Source organism: Labeo rohita, unplaced genomic scaffold (assembly GCF_022985175.1).
Source record: "Labeo rohita strain BAU-BD-2019 unplaced genomic scaffold, IGBB_LRoh.1.0 scaffold_268, whole genome shotgun sequence".
Lineage (NCBI taxonomy): Eukaryota > Metazoa > Chordata > Actinopteri > Cypriniformes > Cyprinidae > Labeo > Labeo rohita.
In genome coordinates this window covers 12,405-36,709 of record NW_026128968.1, presented here as the reverse complement: position 1 = coordinate 36,709, position 24,305 = coordinate 12,405, and the positions used below count along the sequence as shown (strand labels likewise).

The window sequence follows — 24,305 nt, the reverse complement described above, 5'->3', positions numbered from 1 at the left end:
TTATAAACATTTCAGAGCAGAAGAGGCTTTGGGAGTCACTATAGAGATGCACTGATTTTTGACCCTGTTTACTAGATGTGTGTGTCTATATATGTGTATGAGTGTATATATGGGACTACTTGCTCACATATATACTATGTCTTGGAGAACATCTGCTGGTAACAAAATTAAAGCAACAAAACAAAAGTGCATTCCATCATTCGGTGTTCATTTTTTTTTTTTTTGTCTTTTTTGATAAAACACTGTTTTTTGTCCAGGATGTGAGACTTTTTAGAAGTGAAAATGTTTCAATGTCTCTTGTTTTAAAGGATGTTTCCTTCATCGCACACCAGGAGAAGTGAACAAGCAAAAGCGTTAATTTAGCATCTTCACTGCTTTACATACAGCGGTGCCCAACCTGCGTATTTACACCAGTGTGTGCCCTGCTTCCATAATGTCTAACTTTACTCAATTTTAAATGCCTCTTTTTTTTTTCTCCATTTTACCATGATAGCACATGTGAAGCGGCACACAGCTGACAAACAAATCAGATTTTGTCTCCCTATCAAAAAGATTGGAAAACAAAAACCAAGAGGGTGAATAAGACAGATGTACCAACATGAGTCTGAAGGACATTTTATGCAGAATATTGGCTGAGGCATGTATATTACTCAATCATATAACTTATCAAGGTGATATTAGTTAACTACTTCATTAAAAGGAAGGGGAAGCTATGTTCGTAAAGCTGAAAGAGATTGGAGGCAACAGAAAAATCACTTCAAATTTTTCAATTAGATCTAACAGAAAACGTTTGCTTGAGCTCCAGATATGGATTGTAGGATTAATAAAAACCCATTTTGTTCTACAGACTTTTGTTGAGACTTCTGTCTTAAAAAAATCATCTTTTTCTTTAACTCCTTCCTCTGTCTCTCTAATCATCATCATCTTTCCCTTTCTCACGCTTATCCTTCTTTTCCTTCTCCTTCTTCTTCTTCTTCTTCTTCTTGGCCTCCTCCTTTTTTCCAAAGGTAATAAAGTCGCTCTTGTCGTCTCCGTCTTGTCCTTGTCTGATGGAAATAATGGCTGGAGAGCCAGGGATGATGAAGGCTTCAGGAGGAACCTCACCAGGTTTCAGATGTGGAGGGCCTCCTGGACCCGGCCCATAACGAAAATGCCAACTGTTGCTGTCCACTCCCGCGCCTACGGGAGGAGAGACCTCTCCACCCTCATTGTCTATGAAAGAAAAAGAGACCAGCTATTACAATCTATAATAATATCATAATGATCAGTAAAAACAGAAATTAAAATAGCATTATTTAATATTCAAAGTGCATAATGAAGGCATTAGGAGGGACCTCTCCATGTTTCAGGTATGAAAAAGGTCCCCTGGACCCTGAAATAAACATGTTGGCAGACACTTGTCCCTGTATAAACAAATTATGTCAGTCTTCTCTGTGCTGAACAGTAAAGAGTCCCAGAGGGCACAGAGTGAATCAGCAATGTGTAGCCTGAAAGAAGAAAAATGCTTTGCAACACTGCAGTGCTGGATTATCAAAAAATACCAACCTTTTCATTTTCAACAAATTAAAAACACTCACAACAAACACATTAAATCAATCCAACACAACTAAGTGTTGACCTTTTTTTTAACACTTCACATTTTATCTCTCTCCCTTCTAGTCTAGTTTTCTTCTACATTTCTGCTTATATACAGTGCACAGCATAAATGAGTACACCCCCTCTAAAACTTAACAAATTCAGCAATTACTCTTCACTTAGAAGACATATTAGGGTTCTTTGGAGATATAATGTTCTAACAAGCCTGATTGATCAATTACCAAAGAAGAATGTCAAAATTATACAGGAAAGTAAGATTTTCTTATCAAAGTGATACATCTGTGTGTTGCAAAAATGAGTACAACCTCCTGAAAGTTACAAAATAAAACATATTGTTTTAAGAGTGAAAATATAGCAGAAGTAACACCGACATTCAAAAACAATAGACTTGTGACAAGGCTCCTGAAATAATTAGGTCTTCACTTTAAGTTTTTATTTAGTGATGAGTGAATGTTTGCTATAAAAGAGCAGGAGACATACCATGCAAGTGTCTCAGATCTGGAAAAAACAATGAAAAGAGTGACACTTTATCTCACAGAGTACAATTGCAGAAGTGACATGCATGGTTGTTGTCACCACTAGAATTACCTACTGTAGCCAAAGCACAACAAACTCATTTAACCTCTTCTAAGGCACATATTTACAATATATAGACTTCTGGGAATCCATACTGTGGTCTCAGGAGACCAAGTCAATCATTTCGGATCCAAAAGCATCCATAATGTTATGGTGTTGCTAGAGGAGGAGTACAGTGATAAGTGCCTGGTTCCCACAGTGACGTTCAGTGGTAGTAAAGCTATTAAATAGGGATGTATGAGTGCTGAAGGTGTGAGAGAGTTGTACTTTATTGATTCTGTCATCAATTCACACACCACTATGTGATGTAATGCAAAAAAGTGAAACAGAAGATGCTACCCTCTTCTCATTCCCTGCATTGCTGGGCTTTTTTTTTTTTAACATTCTCCCAAGGTGAAAATCCTTCAGTGGACATGTATTTCACTCTATCTTAACACTCTTCAGCAGCTGTGGGGGATTCTGTAGAGATGTGCTGAGCAACACTCCCCATTAAAGACCAGGGCATTTAAGGAAGTTGTCCTCCAGGAGTTAAACAGGACAGATTTGGCATTTATCATGAACTTGTACACAAAGTGCCAATAAGGATCAGAGCAGTGTACTTAGAGTTCTGGAGGACATATTAAGTACTAGAATATTATACATTTGCTGAATTAAATCAAGGGTGTACTCATTTATGCAATCATTCATTTAAACAAAATTGGCTAATTTACTTATTTTACAGAAAATATTGGCATATATTTTTTTGTTTTTATTAAGTATATGTTTAATAAATTTCAATTTTGCCATCTTTCCATGAATTAGATTAGTGATATATATATATATATATATATATATATGTGTGTGTGTGTGTGTGTGTGGAAAAGTGCATTGTCGTTAAGCAATGCCTCTTAAAAATAGTTTCTTGAAAACAATTTATAATCGGCCACAGTTTGTTTTGATTTATTTCAAGAAATAAATTCCTGGATTTAGGAGGATTCTAAGTAGGAATCTGATGTTTGAGTTATCCAAGTACACAACATCTTCAAATAAATAAATATATTTAAAAAATAAAATTACAGGTACACTGAAATTGTTTGTGAAATTCATTGGCAATTTCTGAGTGATTGCAATTGTGCAATGTAATGTTCTCATGTCTTTAAATGTAAATTACTGTGGAAGCTAGTCTGATCTATGTTTAACATCCCCTGTGCACTGCTTAAAACCTCTCTCTGTCTGATGAGCAAGTAATCTTATTTATAATGACACTGGATCACCACAACATCACTTAATTTAATACAGGCAACACCCTTTGGCATCATATCTGTGTGCAGGTCTTTGTTTGCACTTTTCCTTTTGTCTATAGCTTATGTTGCGGTGAAGATTAAGATGGATTACAACCTCAAAATCATTCTGACTACGATATCTGTGAGTGAAAGAAGGTCTGTATTCAGGATTGTGGGTGTGAAATGAGAGAGTGAAACAGGCAGCATCCATTATGAGTCCTTAGGGAACTGACTACCCTTCCAAATCCCTCAGTAACACAACAACTAAACGCCCAAATGCTTTGTTTTCTCTCTTCTCCCTCTCGCACATACACTTTCACGTCTAATCTTCTTCTCTCTATGCCCTCCCATTTTGTTTCTCTTTCTTTAGTTATCCTTCTGACAGTATAAGACATAAAATTCACTAGTGCTAAAAGTAACAATGCTATTAAAGTTAATTTACACTGGTTTAAAAAAAGTCAAAATAACCAGTTCAAAAACTAAGTAGGACTTTGATGGGATAGCTATGTAAAGGAAGTCATTATTTCTACAGACTGCTTTAACTGTTTTAAACTGTGAGCAGCTTGTAGCTTTGCAAAATACAGTTCCAGAGTAATTTCTCAATACATTTACAAAGGCTACAACATATCTTGCCATGACCTTTCGTGTAATGCAGTCTTTGGACAGACACACACGTCTGGCTGGCAGCTAATGGCACAGGTTTAATAAGCTGCATGACAAGGGCATGATTATTATGGCTAGTGAAAGATCCAGCTCATAAAAAAGATAATGGGGAGAAAATCGAATCGTCTAATCATTAAGAAAACAACATGAGTCTGCCGACCCCCTCCCATCTACTCTATATATCTCTGTATTTCTCTCTTTTCTCAAGAAGGAGGAGTGCCATCTTACATAATGCAGAAGAAGAGGTGAGGAAGGGCAATGTGAGGATGAAATATGAGCCAAACTCAAACGCTAAACTCCTGAAGGAGCAGATTTCTGAGCAACACTGCAGAGCCGAGGAATTATGGGTTTATTTAGACGAGACCACACTGCTTTTCAAGCACTATGTGTGTGTGTGTAATAGCAGATGACAGCAGATTTGTGTTCATGCTCTTGCTGCGTGAAGCACATAAAATGGGCTGATTTCACATAACAATCTGAAAGTTACAAAACTTTAATCTATAATATGTTTCACAGTTCTATTTACCAAAAGAAAAAAGAAATCACAATTTGATATTTATTGTCCATGTATGTGAATTTTATGCTTTCACATTAAATATTTAACAGAAAATTTGATTACCTTTCATTAGCTGTGTGCGAATAATAAAGGATGTGTGGACATACAATATTAATTAGATATGTGGTACTGATTTTCTTTGCAGAATGAATATAATCACACTGTTGTCTGTGTGTGTGTGTGTGTGTGTGTGTGTGTGTGGCACACCTTGGTACGTCAGGCTCTAGTAATCCAGATAAAATATGTGCCAGATGGCACCACAAGCTTTCTCATGAGCCTGCCAACACAGCAGTGCATATGTGTGTTAAAGGGATAGTTCACCCAAAAATGAAAATTCTGTCATTAATTACTCACCCTCATGTCATTCCAAACCCTAAGACCTTCGTTCAATTTCGGAACACAAATTAAGATATTTTTGATGAAATCTGAGAGCTTTCTGACCCTATAGACAGCAACACAACTGACACATTCAAGGCCTAGAAATGTATTAAGTACATTGTTAAAACAGTCCATGTGACATCAGTGGTTCAACCGTAATGTTATAAAGCTGTGGGAATAATTTTTGTGAGCAAAGAAGACAAAAATAAAGACTTTATTCAACAATTTCTTCTCTTCCATGTCAGACGTTGATGCGTATTCACAACAGTACCATGATGTATGCGTGTACATTCCTCGGCTTGGAAACCAGGCGCAGCACATCCTACTCTCATGAACGCGTGGTGAGGACTGACACGAAAGAGAAGAACTGTTAAATAAAGATTTTTTTCTTTGTACACAAAAAGTAGTCTCGTAGCTTTATAAAATTATAGCTGAACCACTGCACTGTAAAAAATGCAAATGCATATTTTCCAGTTTACGAAACATTTTAAGTGTCAAATACAAAAAAAAAAATGCAATTTTCCTGAAACAGCATAAAAACCCTTGTCAGACCAACAAAATTACCCTAAATGTTGTGCCAACTAGTCAAACACTATGTCTGAACAAATAATTTCATATTGTTGAAATGTTAAGACTTTGTGAGTTCCCAGCATGCATTGCAGCATTAATGTGCTGCAATGTAAGATGTTTTACAAACAAAGACAATGTTGTCTATATATTAGACTAAGTTGTCCGTTAAGGTTTCTATAACAATTCACTGTTTGTCATTTGCAAATAAACAAACAACAACAAAATGGCACATAACAAAACATAAATTACCTCAACAATAGTAATCGTTGCTTCAGTTGCTGCTACAAGACTTTTTCTGTTAGCAAAATAAGACAATCAGCATTGCATGATCAAACAAATTTATGTTGGCTAAACAAAGTATATTTACTGAGAAAAAATAAAACTAAAAAAAAAAAAAAAAAAAAAAAAAAAAAAGAGAACTCTTACTGCATCATGTTGCCTTATTTTAGTTTTCTCAACTATTTATTTTTTACAGTGTGATGTCACATTGACTATATAACGATGTCCTACATTTCTGGGCCTTGCATGTGGCATTTCCATTACTGTCTATGTATGGTCAGAAAGCTCTCGGATTTTATCAGAAATATCTTAATTTGTGTTTCGAAGATGAACAAAGGTCTTACGAGTCTGGTACGGCATGAGGGTGAGTAATTAATGACAGAATATTCATTTTTGAGTAAACTATCCCTTTAAGGATAGTTCTGCTCTGTGTCTAAGAGTACTGCATGTTTTGAGAATAATGCTGTAATTTTCAATAACCCTGTTTTTCATAAGTATGCAAAAATAAAAGCACAAATAAATAAATCTCAACCTCATATTTCAAAGCCTTAAAAAAAAAAAAAAGAGATGGAGACAAACACTGACACAGAAAGAAAGAGAGGGACTGTCCTCAGTTTACCCTCTTGAGCTGACTAAAGCCCCTGGCGTGTTCTGGAAAATTCCACTAGACCTACAACACACAAACACTCTCTCTCGCACCCTCCTGCACAGCTTTTCCTCTGTGTCACTGAATGACTGAAGTAAGTGCTAAAAACAAATTCATAAAATTACTACAAAATCACTGGAAATCAGTGAGACCTGTTGACATTTTAAAATATGAATAATTTGTCATTTATATTAGTTTTTGTCTCGATACCTCTGACTAATGTTTATATTTGGACTCCTTTTGTATTGAACTTTGATCATGTTGAACTAGCTTCTAGTCAACAACAATACATGCATGTTGCATTGTAGGTACAGTACAGTATTTGTGTTTGATTGTAAGTATGAATGTGCGCTGCGTTGTGGGCAAGTGTTTCTGTGCACCATATGGCATTGTAGCTGAAGCGAGAGCCTGTGGGCTGTGCAGGTTGGCCCACCTGTAGAGATGATCTTTAAACAGGCAGATCAGGATAGGTCATGCTCATCCACCCATCTATTTATCTCTCCATTCATCCATCTTTACCCAACCTACTATAACCCAACAATGGCATAAGCAGGAGAAAAATACATTTCTCTCAATTCAAATAGCTTTACTGAGTTGACAAATGTACTACCTAATCATTAAAAACTCTCATATTTCTCTATTTTCGCATCCATCTGTCCCCATTTTACCTGTCCTTATCGCTTAACTTCTTCCTTCCTCTTACATGCAGAGTTTCATCCATTTGTTTTTTTATTTTATATGGCATTCTGTTCTCAGCCACACCTCTCCACTCTTTCTCTCTCCATTTTGCATTTCTCCTTCACTCGTTTCTCTCTCACCCTCCCTCTACTCTTCCAGCACCCTGTTCGTGGTATGAATGGTTGCCGTGGAAACTGCCTCCTCCAGTGAAATCTGGCTGTGGCAGAGACACTGATGGAAACTAATACAGAACGCTCTCTCTCTCTCTCTCTAATGGTCAAATACTTCTCTCCCCTAGCAACAGAGGCAGTCACGGCCCCCTCCTCTCTGCATCTCTGTTTTCTCTTTCACTCTCCCCTTCGGTCACCTTTTTTTCCCCTCATTGTCACTCTCTCTATCCCTTTTTTCCTTAGGCTATCTACCTGCCCTCTGCCTCTTTCACACTGTTTCTCTCTTAAACACTCCAACATTTTACTGCATTTCAGAAAAAAACAAACAAAAACAAAACAATGAGACAGGAAATGTGACAGACAAAAACAAAACAAGAGTGAGACAGAAAATGAGAGACAACATGTTTTATCCTATTTTCATTACTTTAATTCTGTCGTTCTACGCTTTGGTAGTTTTGCCCATCTGTTTCACACACAACAAAGAGACAGAGAGAGAGAGACAGGGGCGTTGGCTTCTCCAGTGTTTTGCACGGCAGAGCTAAAATGAAGCTTATAAAAATGCAGAACATAAAACAAACCAGCACCACCTCACACCACCACAGACCTACTGATTGAGCATTCACGTTACCACCTAAACTACTGATTCCCTTGGTGCTGACAACAAAACTGACCGTGTTGTCTGACTCACGTCTGTAGCTGTTGTCATGATCTACTCTTTTAAAAGGTTGGATCAGTCAAAATGCCATACTTTACTAATCAAGCAGAAAGTTGTGTACATTCTACAGCTTTGCAGTATCCTACAAATTTAATTTACGAAGAGGCATTTTATCATATTTGATGTCAAAATTCACAAATTTAGTTTCACATGACTAATAAACATTTCTGAACAGGAATGAACATGAGGAAGGCAGAATATATATGTAGGGTAGATATATACTGTTTTTTTTTCCCAAAATAACCACAAGATGAAATCAAGATATATTTTTATTGTAACTATGGACTACGTTGACAAGAGTGATGTAGAAGTTTTCACCATGAAGCTTTTACTAGCGTAGTATGTACCGGAGAGAAAACAGATTTGACAGTAAATGATCGAATTTTCAGCAGTAAGAAAAAAAGTGTTTTAAAGCTTGTTGTTTTGTAGAACATCACAGTTATATATGATATGAGAACATGAGAACAGTAGGGCCTGCACATAGGGAGTTTTTTTTTTTTTTTTTTTTTTTAATTTAATATATATATAAAAAAAAATAATAAATATAAATATATAGTTTTTTTTTTATTACATTTTTTTTTTTTTTTTTTTTTTAATTTTTTGAATTACATTTTTTTTTTCCCTCAAACATAGGCAGTGGGGTAAAACGTCCCCAGCAAGATGGGGTAAAATGACCCCAGGGAGCAATGAGCAATTATTGTAGTTACTCTGTTCTGAATATAAAATCCTTTGTTATTCCATCAAATTAATTCTAACTAGTTGGCTAAATAAAATTAATTGGATTTTATACTTAAAGTTAACTCAAGTTAGCATCAGGTAGCTAGTTAGCTAGCCAGTTAGCATCAGCTAACAAAATGTTTCAAATATGCTATTACAATTTTGTAATTCATAATAATTGATTATATATATATATATATTTTTTTTCATTTTAAGCTAAAACAGTCTGTACTTTGATTTAGCTGTAAATGTTAAAAGCAAATAGCTTTGTCAAACTAGGAGGACATTTTATGTTAAATATCTAATAACATGAAAACTCTGGAAATGTTGTCATACTTTGTTTATAATTTATGTAATTGTCACTTTTGCTCAGCGCGCCAAGTGCATGGTCCGAAAGGGTTGTACCTATTCTCTTAATAAGTCATGGGTGAGTTTGGGGGTAACATGATGTGCACCCACCTATAGGTGCATATTACTATGTGTCATTAAGACCAGGTTTTAGTTTGTCAATGGCACAACTGTTATCAGTTGCAATAGCAATGCGCCAACAATGCGCCTGAACACACCTCATTTTCAGACCAGCACGCCCATGGGCGAACAGATGGGTGCAAGTTCATTTGCTATTTAAACAACGTGGTGCTAGACGTGAAAATGATAACTGTGTCGGGCTGAAACTAGCAAAAAACACTTGCGTCACACCTGGCGTCACATTGCACTGGGTGTATGATAGGACCCAGTGTGTGCAGGATGTTGGCCCTTCAGAAGCAGAATTGGACTCCCTAGACATATAGAGAACAAACAGTATGGAATACACTTAGAATTTCTTTTAGGAGCTTAATAGCCAGAATTAAAAGTTTGCTAAATATCTTCTCCATGTTTTATAGAAGAAAGGAAGTTTGGAACAATGAGATATAGACATTAAATTGTATGTTATTTTCATTTTTGGCTAGACTGTTTTAAAAAGCTTAGAAGCATCTCAGACTTGGCAGCTTGTAAAAGATTTGCAAACGAGACAGATAAACACTGAATAGGAGAAAGCAAGAAAGAGATCGAAACAGAGAGAAAGCTAAAGTCTGATGAGGCTTATTTCATTCATTTCCAGTCTTTGCTTTTGCATTCATCATCAGAGACTTAATTAGAACAAATTGCTCTTTCATCACCCGAGTAATTGTGCCTGTTTTGTCCTCTCTCCCTTTCATCTTATTGAAACTAAATTACTTTCATTATTTTCAACACCTCCAGAAGTCACATAATCATTCCATCCAATAGGGTCGAGTCTCAACTTAGACATCTGTAACCCTCACACAGAGTTAATTAGGAAATTAAATATTCATTAATTGTATCTGGGTTGCTACCTATGACCTTGTGACCCAGGAAATGAACCCAAACTAAAGCCGAGAGGTTTATTGCTGCCGTCATGTCATGCACGTAATAATGATTGTATTTACGAGAACACTGCTACAAGAACATGTCTGTTTTGGTGTAATACTAAAATTAATCAAATTTGTGTAACTGGATTTTTATTTGCTCAACATAATGTTCTACAATAGAACACATCCATATAATATGGCTACAAACACAAGCCTAAAGCATGGTGCAATTTGTTATTCTAAACCTGTTCTTGCCAATTCTGACTTAAAAACATATTTTATCTTAATATTTTTTGCCCTGATGGTTGCGGTGATCTGTTTATGGGTGCTTTCGAGTGTGTGCAGACATCTCTGATTAATAACTGAGACTCTGTCCTCTACAGAAAGACAGGTGATTCTTCAATTATTCGGGATTGCGAGAAAGAGACTAGACGGGCAAGACAGAAATGGAATCTAATATTGTGGATTAATTACCATGAACGGATCTTCACAGGGAGTGAGGAAGAATGTGAGCGTGTTTGTGTTGAAATAGTCTGAGCTGACCATTATTAATATTCATCTCCTAATCGAGTCATCTCACTGTGCTTTTGCCACGCTCTCTCGGTTGCCGCTTTGTACTGAGCTTCTCTTTCTTGCTTTTGCAGATAACCTCCGCATCCCCTCTGACTGTGTCATTTCCTCTTTCAGCAGATAAACTGGATTTATGCTTGATCTGGTCAGAGCTGTGGAAATCGGTGTCACTCTCTTCTTCATCACTTAGCTGTGATAGGTCACCTGAGCGAGCTAAATGCATATAATCCAACATTAAAACCAGGGGATTCCACTGTGATCAGACTGGGAAAATGTACAATATGTACAATAACAGTTGGAATAGGAAAAGTTCACACAAAAATGAAAAATTTTGCATATTTTACTCACCCTTGTGTTGTTTTAACTTTATATTAATGTCTTTATTTCATGAAACACAAAATGAGACATGAAGCATAAAATCTAAATAAAATTTAAACTGTTTAAAATGGACTTAAACTCTCGTTTTCTACACAGTGAAAGTGGAGAGTGATTTATACTACCAAGGCTCCAAAAACAGAAAAAGTGCAATAACAGTAGTTTATCCACTATAAATTACAAGAACACCCCATTTTCATTTATATAAAACCCGAAATTAATGTACTAGATAATTTTTACCCCCAGTGCAGATTAATCCTTACACAAAGCTTCCATATGGTGTATTATGTTGTATCAAAACTTTCCAACATGAGAGTGAGCAAATAATGATAAATATTAAATGTGGGTACATTTACATCATTTTTGAGTGGGATGCTGCCATTGTGAATTCATATTTACTGTTATTGTTCAACATAGCACAAAAAAGGATTGTGGTCTCACTAATGTATTGCAGTGGTTTCTGTGGTTTCTGAGTTGTTTCCTGAACTACTCAGCTAGGTTTCTTAAAGAAGCCTCATGTAGGTCATATTCCTTATATCCTGCATGACTGCAGCAGCTCGGCTCAGCAAAAGAGGCCAGCGCAGAGGAGACTGCAGGGAAAGAAGCATGCAAGTGAAAGAATGATGTGAGAAAGAAAAAGAAGAGAGTGATAGTCTAGATCGGGACAGGGGTTGATAGAGTGATAGATGGTCCTGAGGGGTAATAGCAGTGAAACTGTGAAAGACAGTGTTACAGTGCTGCCAGAACACCCTGAGGAAAAATGGCATTGCTCAGTGGTTGCCCTTTCATAGATCTGAAGATCTGAAGATCTGAAGATTTCAGTTATGTCTCATTTAGGCATCAACCTAGACTAAGATGTTTCTCATCAAAATTCCTTGGGAGAAATAAAAATATACACAAATGAGTTGAGTATAGCTTTAAAATTAATGTGGATATCGACTCAGATCATCAGAAATTTAAATTTAGTTCAACCTCTTCTCAATGCAAAACTCAAGAAAAGGGAAACAGAGAAACATCTGAGAAGCAAACAACTCTATTAGATATCAATCTGATTAAATAGAGAATCTAAACAGAGAAACAACTAAGAAATAGAAAAGATATAATTTAATTTTTTTTTTTATTTGTTTCAAGAATGTGTCTGCCATAGAGAGTTTAGATTCTATATCTTACCAGGAGCGCTGGAGACGGTGGGCCAGTTCTGAACCAGAACTCCTTGGGCACCCTGCATCACGGATGACTCCTCCATATGGACCGAACTACACACAAACAAAGAAGAAGGTTTTTCAGATTAAAACTATTAATTTAAAACCAGTTAACAAACCTTGATTTAATTGAAAGACAACATTCAAAAGTTTTTTTTTTTTTTTTTTTTTTTTTTTTTTAAATAATACTTGTAAATACATTTTCAGGATTAATACTACTACTAGTAATACTAAAAAGAAGAAGATGAATCATAATTTTAGATTCTGCACTATTATGCACATTTTTTAATTTGATTTTTCTCTGATCCTACTCTATGAGAGAAGATTTTTTTTTTTCTGTAGATAACGTTTTAAACTATAACAGGACAATGTACGGCCTAAAAGTAGGGTTTATGTTTGACCTGGGCTCAATGATTGAGTCTGGGTATATGTAGGTCTTCAGTGAGAATTGAAATCTAGAAGCTTGGATTAGAGATTAAGGATTAGGACGTGCTCTTCTCTACAGTCACACTACCTCTGAGATTAAAGTTTACACTCCTGTGCACTCAAAATTTCACACCAAAGACTTTTCTCTCTCTCACACACACACACACACACAGCTATCAGCATTATTTATACAGTTGATCATCCTGCTTCAACTGAAAACACACCATATTCTTGAAGCAAAATGTGTTGCAAACTCCATTTTATGTTGACTCTACATACACCCACGTTTGTGTGTCCGCATCAGGAAAAAGCCTTAAAAATCACCAGTGGCAGAAAATCAAACCAAGCAGGAGATTTCTGTTACTCTTAGAAAAGGGTGTTATCACTTCCTATGTTCTCTCTGTTGCTCTGAGTGCAGCTGCAAGTGTGTTAAAAAAGGATTAGCTCAGTGTGCTCAGAGTGGCTGAAAACATGAAGCATTTAGATTCGTTCCCAAACATCACAACATCAGCTGTCATGAAAGATTGTGAAGAAATGCATTTCAGAAGGTAGCAGTTGAATGCCTCTGTTGATTTGCTGGACTCTCTATCACAACTCTCTACCATAACAATTTTTTTAGCTCATTATACATTATATCATGGAACACCGTCATCAAATAATTTAGCATGAATTCTAAACTTAGAATTATTGACTTGTCCCAGGCAACCGAGTTCCTAAGCTGTGCTAGTTTCATGACTATCAAATCAATCCACAGCCTCCTCTTCTCACCTAATAAAATGATTTCAGCTCCAGTCAGTATTTATTTGTTTGGCAAGTATCTGTGTAATAAGTGGGGTAACATACAGTCAGCTGGTCATTACCCAAAAAACACAAGTTTATTACAGAATAGGTAAAGAATATTGCAGTAATTTGCCTGCATTTATCATAATGCTGAGAGTAAACTAGAGTACTGTGAAAAACTAGGAAAATAGTAAAAAATATTGTTTGGTTCTGATTAATTGAATGATTGATGCATTTTGCTTAAGAAATCTCTTCTGCTGCCCAATGTTGCATGCATTTGATCAAAATACAAATTACTATACAGTAAAAACACTAATACTGTGAAATATTATTACAATTTAAAATGGCTGTTTTTTTTTTTTTTTTTTTAATTGAATATATTTTAAAATATAATTTATTCAAAATTATGCAACGCTGAATTTTCAGCATCATTACTCCATTCTTCAGTTTCAAGAAAAGCATTTATTCAAAATAAAAATCTTTTTCACATTATACAAACCTTTTCTGTCACTTTTAAGCAATATAATGCATCTTTGCTAATGTAATAGAAATGAACACTTCTTTCAGCAATGTATTGATTTCTTTTGTATTAAAAAAGTAGTATGCATATACGAATTGTTAAAAGATAAATATAATAGACAAAAAAAGACAAATATTGAAATAGTATAAATAAATTATAATAATAAAAAAAGGAATACTGTGAAACATTATTACAATTTAAAATAACTGTTTTATAATTAAATATATTTTAAAAATGTCATTTATTCAAAATTACGCAAAGCTGAATTTTCAGCATCATTACTCCAGTCTTCAGTTTCAAATGAGCATTTAGAAATCATTTTAATATGCTGATTTGCTGCTAAAGAAACATTTTCATTGCTTTTTAATGTTGAAGATGTCTAAGTGCTGTTTCATATTTCTGTGGAAACTTTTACTTTTTTCAGGATTTGTATTTGATATTTGGTAAACAAAGTTCAAAAGAAAAGCATTTATTCAAAATTAAAATCTTTTTAATATTACACATATCTTTTCTGTCACTTTTGAGCAATATAATGCATCTTTGCTAATGTAATAGAAATTAAAACTTTCTTTGCAATGTACTGATTTCTACTGTTTGAAAAAGTAGTCTGAATTGTTAAAAGATAAATAACATTTAAATGTTATAAATAAATTATAATAAATAAAATAAAATTGTATTTTAGCACACCAATCACTAGTCAACTCTTCAATTAAATTTCATTAAATAAACATTTTACTAGTTTTTTTATTTGTTTTTTTTTTTTTGCATTGTCTTCCATAACAGATCAGAAATGTTTGTCATTTTAAATGTGAATTTTAAAATACAATAATTAATATCTTGTTACATTTCTAACTTGCAATCAACCAGTAATCTGTTAAAAACCCATCCAAAATTATCCAAAGACAGAAAGCATGCAGAAGAGTGGGGGGTGGGTGGAAAAACACCATTTTAGTTGCCCTCTCTCACTCTCTCTTTCTCTCTCTTTCTCTGATGAATGTTTGCAGTCCAAGGTCAGGCGGTTACTGCTGCTATTACATGCTCTGTGTGTGTGTGTGTGTGTGGAAGCCATTTTAAAGAGCTGTGAAGCAGCAGTCAGTAAGGCTAATACATTATTAATGAGAAACATTGGACCAAATACATGATCCTCAGCTAATGTTCAAACATCTTCCTTCTCGCTTTCTCCTTGGCTGCCTCTCCTTCACCCTGCCTGCATATCAATGTCATTGCATCCTCCACTGATCATTTCTCTGTTTAACATCCAAAAAGCTATTTTGGAATAAACCTGTTTGACTGTGGTGTGAAAAAAAGTATTACATTAAGGAGAGTAACAATACAATAAAGGTAATGTTTGCTCTTGCAAATCTCACTCAGATTGCCAAGGTGTTGCTAAGGTCTTTTGACTGGCTTTACCACATATGAACATAAGTAATTCTGGTTTTTGGATACGGTTAGGATCTCTATGTTTTTAAAAACCATTCTGATCACTTACTAAAATAACAGCAGCAAGTCATGTCACAAACTATTTTTCATGTCAAAAATTAATACTTGGGTTTTGGGGTTAAACATTAACAAGAAACTACTGATTTGACCAAAAAAAAAAAAAACACACATAGCTCTGGCATATGTGAATGTGCTGCCCAGTCTGTTGTCTGCAATGTCCTTCGTTGCTGTCGTTTTGCCGACATGGCTGCAGGCAATACTTCAATCGCCACATGTGACCTACTTCTGCGTCCACGGAAATTGTTGCTGTACAGCTGTACTGGTCATTCAATGGCTGCTACATCTATATAAGGCCATTGGTTGATTCACAGTGAGTGGTGGATAACTATATGCTACTCAGCACAGTCCAGTGGTTTATGGGTAATGTCTGCGCACATGAGTTTCCATGATCATATCAACATCAGTTGTTTTCATAGGTAACTACAACCATATAATGTCTGGACATTACTGTCTTGTAATATGCCTTTCTTGCCTTCCTTTCACCAGATTCATTTATTTAAATAATAATTAAATTTGACATTTTATGTAATATTTTACATGTGGTCTACATATAATCTTCATTATTATTGTTACATATTTGGTGTCAAAACAGTACAGATGTAGTTTGTGATATTCCTCCTCAACTTTGGTACGATGAACACAAGACAAACTAACTTGTTTATTTAATTACTTAAGTAATAAGGCATATTAAGCAGATGACAACAAACAAGACAACAAAAGCAATCAAGTCTTACCTTTGCATTCCTGCTCTGAGAGATGCTGAATATCTCCAGTCTGCATTGGGAGCTTTAGGCTGAGAAAGACAAAGACAGAAAAAGAGATGATATTAAGCACTGGGACGGATCAAAAAACCAATACCGTCTCATTAATTAATCATGCTGGAGTGTAGTCATATGGTCAGGATGGCTGCAGGACTGTGGCTTTTGAGGAAAGGGTTAGAATTGGGTCAAGATTTCATTCATGTCTTAAACGCACACATTCTTACCCTTACACAGACACACAAACATTAATGTTAATTTGAGATGCTCATCATCCAAAGGTTTGAACCAGCCAGACCAACAATTCAAACAAATGAGATGAATCAAGGTCATAAAACCCTGAAAAAGCAGTAACAGAGGGGTGAGATCGGTTTGGATGAGTCTCCTCAGGGAGAAGGAAATTGAAGCATCTGCAGTTAAAATGCTCAAGGTGACTGAATGTCATGAAACCTTTCAAGAATATGACCAGGTCATATTTCACTCCAAAAAAAAAAAAAAAAAAAAAAAAAAAAAAAAAAAAGGTACTGCATCTTGCTTAGAGGAAATGAAGCTTATTTTAGTACCGCAAAGACTTATGGCTTGGTGACATTATGGTCCTAAAATAGAATTTGAGTCATTCTGCATAAAAGCATTAGTGCATCAATGTACAAGTGCATAAATGTAAGTGTAAAATAGACGATATTTCCTTGACGTAAAAATCGAATATAAAATACTAAAGTTTTTCTTTTTCCTTCTAATTTTGGGGTGAATCTTTATGTTTACCTAGGTATGATGCATCTTTGCCCCTTTACAATCACAGTAAAATCTCCCTGTATTTAAATGGCACAGCTGGACATTTCAGCTTGCTTTGTGCTGTCCTATCAACGTTTAGATACTAAAAAGGCAGGCATGGCATCTGTGCTCTGTCCTTTGGTCATGCATTTTCTTGCTCACAAACATCTCCTGGAGGACATTTATCAATGTGAAATCCAATTCACAGTGTAATCAGCAGAGCCTGCTTTTCCTCCACATAACACGCAAACACACACATCCATCATTCAAGCCTGCAAAATGACTACTATACACACCAGCTATCGGTCATGCACAAAATCATCATATACTAACACTGAAGCTCAACTTACTATGAACCTTTCATAGATGGTGTACAAACCTTTAAATTAAACACTTTATAAATAAAGGTTGAAGATTAATCAGTTCCAAATCAATGCACCAGGGCCATAATGGCAACATTTTAATGGCTAAACCTCTAATATCAAGGGAAACACATATAAATAAAAAAGGAAAATGCAACTACAAAATAACAAACCCATAGGGTTTAAAATGTATGTAACCAACTGATGCACCAATTGTTTTACAGGAAATTAGCATCTACAGGAAGAAGACTTTTGAAAGATTCTGGATTAAGAGCACTAGGTTAATCCTATAACCTAATAACTATAGGTTATAGTGAATATGGAAACTGAGAGGATTGCTGAGCAAAGATCTGTTTTTATTCACCTCACAGGTCTTTGATTTATCACTGTGTGTGTGTGAAGCAGATAATGAGTTCAGTCTCATCTCACCAGCAGTTCCTTACTCTCTTTTTCATTATTTTCTCTCTCTCTTTCTCTCTCTCTCTCTCTCAGTTCCCTTCTGAGTGGACACACCTCGCCTAGATACAGCATTCGCACCTCTGCACCAACCAATCACAATCCTTCTGTCCTTTTCTTTCCAAACCGAACCACCCAATCAGCCAGCAGAAACGTGGAGCTCAGCTCCACTGCCACTTAATCACACACAGGGAGAACAAACATGACTGACATTTAATGAGAACAGCTGAAATGAGCTAGTAATTACTTCACAAATAAGAGGCACTCACACAGAGAAACTATTTTCGCATCCAGTAATCCTTAAAACACTCACAACCCCATCAACACCAGAACATAAATGCACTCAGTTTGATGATCTCTGGTGAACTAAAAGAGCAGATAGCGATCATTCATTTGCAATAAATTGCCTGTCATACTAAGGCTTGAAAAACTCTGCTGCAAAGATTTGCTGAAGAGAACATCATTTTATCTGTTGGGAATGATGCATAACTCAACAGGGCAGCATGATCTATACCAGCAGCTGTGGTCAATCTAACAGGGTTTAACAACATATAAAGAGAGTGGTTCCTAACAAAAATAAAACTAAAAATCTTTCATTTCTAATTGCCATTCTATCTATCTATCTATCTATCTGTCTATCTATCAGAGGACCAATTATATTAACCTGTGTTGACGAATTAAGGACCTATCAATTGGTTTGGTGGATGATGTCCAAAGTGAAGCTGGTAACTAAATTTAAGATAGACTTCACAGCCTCTCTAGAGAGATTTAAGTGTGGGTACAGGGAAACTGGAGTGTTGTTTGAGCTTCACACCTCTAAATATAAACACACCCAGCTGTCCTGAAACAGCGCACTGCAGAACAGGCTGGAGAGAGGGAGGGCGAGAGAACAAGCATGACAGAAGGAGAGAGAGGAGAAAAAGAGAGCTGCAAGGCTGATGCCAAGATAACTGAACCCGGAGGAGGCCACTGTCAAAGAACTCTTATGAGAATCAACATCTGAACTCTTTCTCATGAAGTTAACATTCTCAACAGTTCACTATTGATCTACCACATCTGCTTCCTTCACTCACTCTTCCTGCCACCCCCCACCCCCCTCATCTCCTCCTAAACTCAAGACAAATTCAAAATGAACAAGTGTATGACAATTCATGTTTGATATCTCTCATAAAGTGCAAAAAACAAAAACAAAGAAAAAAAAAAAAAAACAATACAATAACTGTAAGAGTGCAAGGAATGTACTGGTAATTTTCTGCCAGGATATTATCTGTTAATTTTACAGACATTTACATTAAACTTAAACCACATAGCAATTAAGTGTCAAATTCAAAATAAAGGTTAAAAAACAAAACAAAACAAAACAAAAAAGTAGTACTGTAGTGTACTGTGAAGTGTACTGTATTCAGTTCAATTACTTCATGTACGTACATGAGATCTTCCCACATTATTAAAAAAAAATAATAATCATCACCACTCACTTACAACTCCCAGACTGATGTGGTGTAATCTTTATAACAATGAAACAACAACGTTTGTTAAATTGATGGCTTATCTGGATATTACAATGAGGGTAGCAAAAGGTTCAGGGAATCTGTAGACAGATCTCTCATACAATCACTGTGTGTAGTACTCATTGCCAGGTAAATGTTTTTTAAATTCTTTCACTTCTGTATTATTGAATGTTTTATATGATCAACTAATGCTTTATATTATCTGAATTGGATTTTGAATAATTGTGTCGATTATCCAGTGAATAAATTGGCATGTTTGATTTTTTTTTCCTGAATTACTCTGAAATATTTTTCTCAAATAGATAAAGAGAAGGCATATGTTACTTTGTGTCCAGTGTTCAGTACATACTTCAGTACATATTTCATGATAGATGGAGCAGGTGGGATTGAAGCTTCCTGACTAACTGCTTGACTTGCTAAATTCATATGCAGTCACATTCACTAGACAAAACTACTACTGAAATAATGGCAAGCATGGGTGCATTAGTCATAACCTCTGGCTAATGATCAGTCTGGTGAGTTTGCAACCATGAGATCAGATTCCTAATGAACAAGTAAAAATAAAGTAAAAAGATCAATATAAAGATTGATTTATCTAAATTTGATGATCAAATACTGATGTGTAGAATCCTTCTGGCTACCATCTTTGGACCAGTGGGTGGACCCTACAGAGTGTTTCTCTCTAAATTCATAACTGATGAAATGCATTTAATGACAGGTGTAAACAAGCGGAAAGAGAGTCTGATACCATACATCACCAAAATGCACACGCATACATTCTGCAGTGCACACTGAAGATTGCTGCTGTGAATTAATGAGGCACAAAAAGGAAAAGCAAAAATGCACCAGTATAACCGGGTCCAATCCTGAGCCAGCAAAACACTTGTTCTTTCCACTGCTGAAACAGACCTGTTACTGTGCTGTAAAAAGTAAGCAATACAACTAAACTGCTTTTAAATAAAAGAATATTGGAGTATGTTTTACCTGCAATCTCTCTGTAATTATTATTGATATTTACTAGCCATTTCTGAGTGAAAACTCTTTCTACACCAATTTTTTTAGTGTATTTGGAAGCAAAACAACAAATGTTGGGGCTACTCCTAAATCATCACCATATCTGAGAGTGAAAATGTATCACATTATTGAACAGAAGAGAATTTCTCCTCTCTTCATGCATGGATGAGGCAGATTGATGGATGAGTCACTTAATGGATGCTATAACAGTGTGGGCACTGCACACACCTGTATTGCCGTAGCGTCGGGCATGCTCAGTCTGCGCACAAACTGCCCACTCTGCCCTGTGAAGAAACGGTCTGCCCCCGAGCCCCAAGTCCCACTCAACGGCCGGCCCGTATTGTAGAACATAAAAGTGTCACTTCCTGAGGTGGCGGTCAGGCAGGTCTTATAGCAGTATGTTTTGGTTAAAGAGCCATTTCCACGGACCTCAATGTAGTGTGGCTCTACTTTCAGGTCTCTACGCATAACCGCGGACTGCTGCTGGACCGTGACCCCACCAGTTGCGCCCCCACCTCCACCTGCAGCTCCACCTCCTCCACCACCTGCAGCACCACCACCACCTCCACCATCTTTGGGTGCCTTCTTCATTGTACTCTTCTTTTTCTTCTTGGACCCACAGCAAGGTGAGCAGGAGCAAGCATCTGGCTGGCTGCAGTAGGCATGACAGCGAACAATTGCTAGGACAAAGATGGTAAGCAAGAAAACAAAGGTGGTTGCACTGAGGGCAATGATAAGATAGAGGGTTACGTGGGAGAATATCATTGTGCCGTGTGGCCTGATAATGCGTTTTGGGTCTGGGGCCACTTTGGGTGGGAGTTCCATGACAGCAATGTTGATTGTTGTAGATGCAGAGCGAGGAGGCAAACCATGATCTCGTACATGCACTGTGAGGCTAAAGACAGTAGAATTGTCCTCATTTACTCGCCGTGTTGTGCGAATTTCACCTGTGTACTCATGCACCTTAAACAAGTCCAGTTCCGGCGGGTGATGGAGGTTGTATAGCAACCAGGCATTTTCTCCAGCATCTAAGTCCCAAGCCAGCACACGTGAAACAAGGACCCCTGCCTCTGAGTTACGCAAAATAGTCTCTGTGGAATGTGAACCGTTTGCCCCTGGGCGAACAAATTGCGGGCTGTGGTCGTTGGAGTCCATGATGTAAATATAAACAGTTGCCACTCTGCTCAAAGGTGGCACACCGTTGTCTTGAGCTTTCACCTGGAAATGAAACTCACGCAACTTCTCAAAGTCAAACGATCGAAGTGCGTACACCTCACCTGAGGCAGGTTTGACAGAAACATAAGATGCCACTGAAATACCATGGTTGTTGTCATTTAGGACGGTGTACGTGATGCGAGCGTTCTCACCGGCATCAGGGTCTGTTGCCTTGACGACGCAAAGAGGTGCACTAGGCGCGTTGTTTTCTGAGACATAAACAGTATATGAAGTCTGTTCAAAACGTGGTGGATTATCATTTACATCTGCCACTTCTACTCGTACCGTCATTGACGATGAAAGAGGTGGCGTTCCACCATCCGAGGCTGTAACTGTTACATTGTATGATGATATAGTCTCCCGGTCCAGGAAGGCAGAGGTAACAATGGTGTAATGGTTTCGGAATGATTTGATTTTAAAAGGTAGATTCGGGGGGATGATATCCAAGCTGACCTGCTTGTTTTGCCCAGAGTCTTTGTCATTTATGCTTATTAAAGCCACCACAGTGTCTGCACGAGCATCCTCCCGAACTGGGCTGGAGAGAGAGGAGAGCACAATCTCAGGAGGGTTGTCATTCACATCCAGCACCTCCACCACCACTTTACAGTGAACTGCCACGGCCCCTTGGCCTCTGTCTGCTGCCTGGATATACATCTCATAGCTGTTGGTTTCTTCATAGTCCACATTGCTTTTAACTCTAATTTCTCCACTGTCTGTGTCTACAGAAAACACCTGCCTCACTCTATCTGGCGTGTAGGAGCTAAATGAGTAATACACCTCCCCATTGGAGCCCTCATCTCTGTCTGTGGCGTTTAATTTAATTACCAGCGCGCCAACAGGAGAGTTTTCTCGCAGTTTCACTTTGTACACGGAACTGCCAAAGACTGGCACGTTGTCATTGGTATCCAAAACGCGCACGTTGATTTTGGCTGTGCCTGAGCGCGGAGGAGATCCGCCATCCGTAGCGGTGAGTAGAAACTGGTGCGACTGCAAAAGCTCACGGTCGAAAGGTTTTTTCAACACGAGCTCTATGTGTTTTCCGTCTGCAGGTGGTTTGGTTGAATCGAGCGCCAGGTGTTCGTTTGAGGTGAGGCGATAATGGCGCACGGAATTTGAGGCGTCGTCAGAATCCTGCGCGCCCTCAATGGAAAACCGCGCGCCTGGCTGTGCGCCCTCGGAGATCTCCAACTGGTACTCGTCTCGGGGGAAAAGCGGCGAGTTGTCATTTGCATCCAAAATCTCAACATCCACGTTGTGCTGTTCGTATGGGTTTTCTAATACCACGTCGAGACTAAGCGTGCAGGTGCCGCTGAATTCACAGAGCGTTTCGCGGTCAATCCGGTCGCTTATAACAAGCTTACCAGTTTTGTGGTTGATGTTGAAGTATCGCCTCGCACTGTCGGAGCTGATTCTGATCCGACGAGCCGAAAGCTTTCGCAGATCCAGCCCGAGATCCCGAACAAGATCACCAACGACAGTGCCGCTCTCCAGCTCCTCTTGAATGCTGTAGCGAATCTGTGCATTTGTAAGGGCACTTAGTAGAACAATAAAGAAACACAAACAAAGAGGCACGTTCTCTTTTATGCAGCTACATCGCCCTGCAACAGCCATCGCAAGCTGGCAACATCCACAGACGGATTAAAAACCGCTTTCCGCCTTGAGAGCTCCCCGCGCTACAGCTCCAAACCACGGCATCCAAAAAACGGGCGGACTATGTGCAGGATGACCAAAGCCTCCGCTGCGCTGCCTTTTTAAACAGACATTTTCCTGCTTCATCCATGTTCACTCTTTTGTTTGCGCCCCAGCTCCTTTTTCTTCTCTCCTCTCCGCGAAGCTGACTCTTGTTTCCCCTCACAAGGGTGCTGCCTATCGCTCCCTCTCTCTCTCCTGTCCCCCTCCCTTATCCTGTGCTGTACAGGCGGGGGATGGGAGCAACGCGCTCTAACCAGCGCAGCTCACTGCATTTCAGCACCTCCGAACAAAACATCGACAAGCCTATTAACAACCAGATGCGCTACGAAGAATTGAAAAACACAATTATAGTAAGAAAAAGATCGCATTCTTTCTCCTTTCACATTATTCGTCTTGTTTTCAAAACAGTCTCATTAATATCGATTGAACACACGGCTGCATTCAATCACTGAGACAGTGCCACCGCCCTTTTTTCATTGTCTCCTCTTCTCAGCGCACAGCTGAGGTGACTAGATGGATTCTATACAGAAAATTATTCACATTAAATTACATTTCGCCTAAAAAAACGACGCATTGTATTTTATCACAACGTCGTATTTTGACTTTTAGTGAACATGTAAATTTGATTTGCAGCGTCCTGACTAGTTTGTTCTCGCCTTTAATATCAAGAAACCCATCTCACTTCTCAGTCTATGCATTCGATACTGCTGACAGCCTTTATAGTTAGCCGTCAGCATTCACTCGCTGGCCACTCACTCTCTCTTCCTACTGTCCCCAAAACTGACAGATTAAATTGTCACCGATTACAAATGGAGCATCTCTGACTGCTGTGCCTCCCCCACACACTTCTTTCCTCTCTCTCACTCTCTCCTCTTTTGCTTTTATGGTGGGGCTCATGCACTCGTTCATTTTTTATGTACAAACAGGTGCAGGGATAAACGTTCTGATGCAAGCCAGCCCACCAACATAATGCCTCT

The 24,305-nt window shown here is 37.6% G+C and overlaps 1 protein-coding gene across 1 annotated transcript; it reads right to left on the bottom strand.

The window, feature by feature from the left end:
- Positions 1–822: 822 nt before the first annotated feature.
- Positions 823–23,916, bottom strand: pcdh2ac (protocadherin 2 alpha c). The gene is made up of 4 exons (XM_051102638.1): positions 20,650–23,916; positions 16,284–16,342; positions 12,292–12,377; positions 823–1,212 (listed from the first exon to the last, which is right to left on the bottom strand). The coding sequence occupies exons 1-4, from the start codon at positions 23,245–23,247 to the stop codon at positions 911–913; spliced, it is 3,045 nt and encodes a 1,014-aa protein (XP_050958595.1). The 5' UTR covers positions 23,248–23,916; the 3' UTR covers positions 823–910.
- Positions 23,917–24,305: the final 389 nt, after the last annotated feature.

Excerpts from the sequence above, each read along its gene's own strand:
- pcdh2ac (XM_051102638.1), bottom strand. The coding sequence starts at position 23,247 with ATGGCTGTTGCAGGGCGATGTAGCTGCATAAAAGAGAACGTGCCTCTT. Across the intron at positions 16,343-20,649 it reads CCGACGCTACGGCAATACAG|CCTAAAGCTCCCAATGCAGA; the intron begins GTGTGTGCAGTG and ends TGTCTTTCTCAG. Across the intron at positions 1,213-12,291 it reads CACCGTCTCCAGCGCTCCTG|ACAATGAGGGTGGAGAGGTC; the intron begins GTAAGATATAGA and ends TTTCTTTCATAG.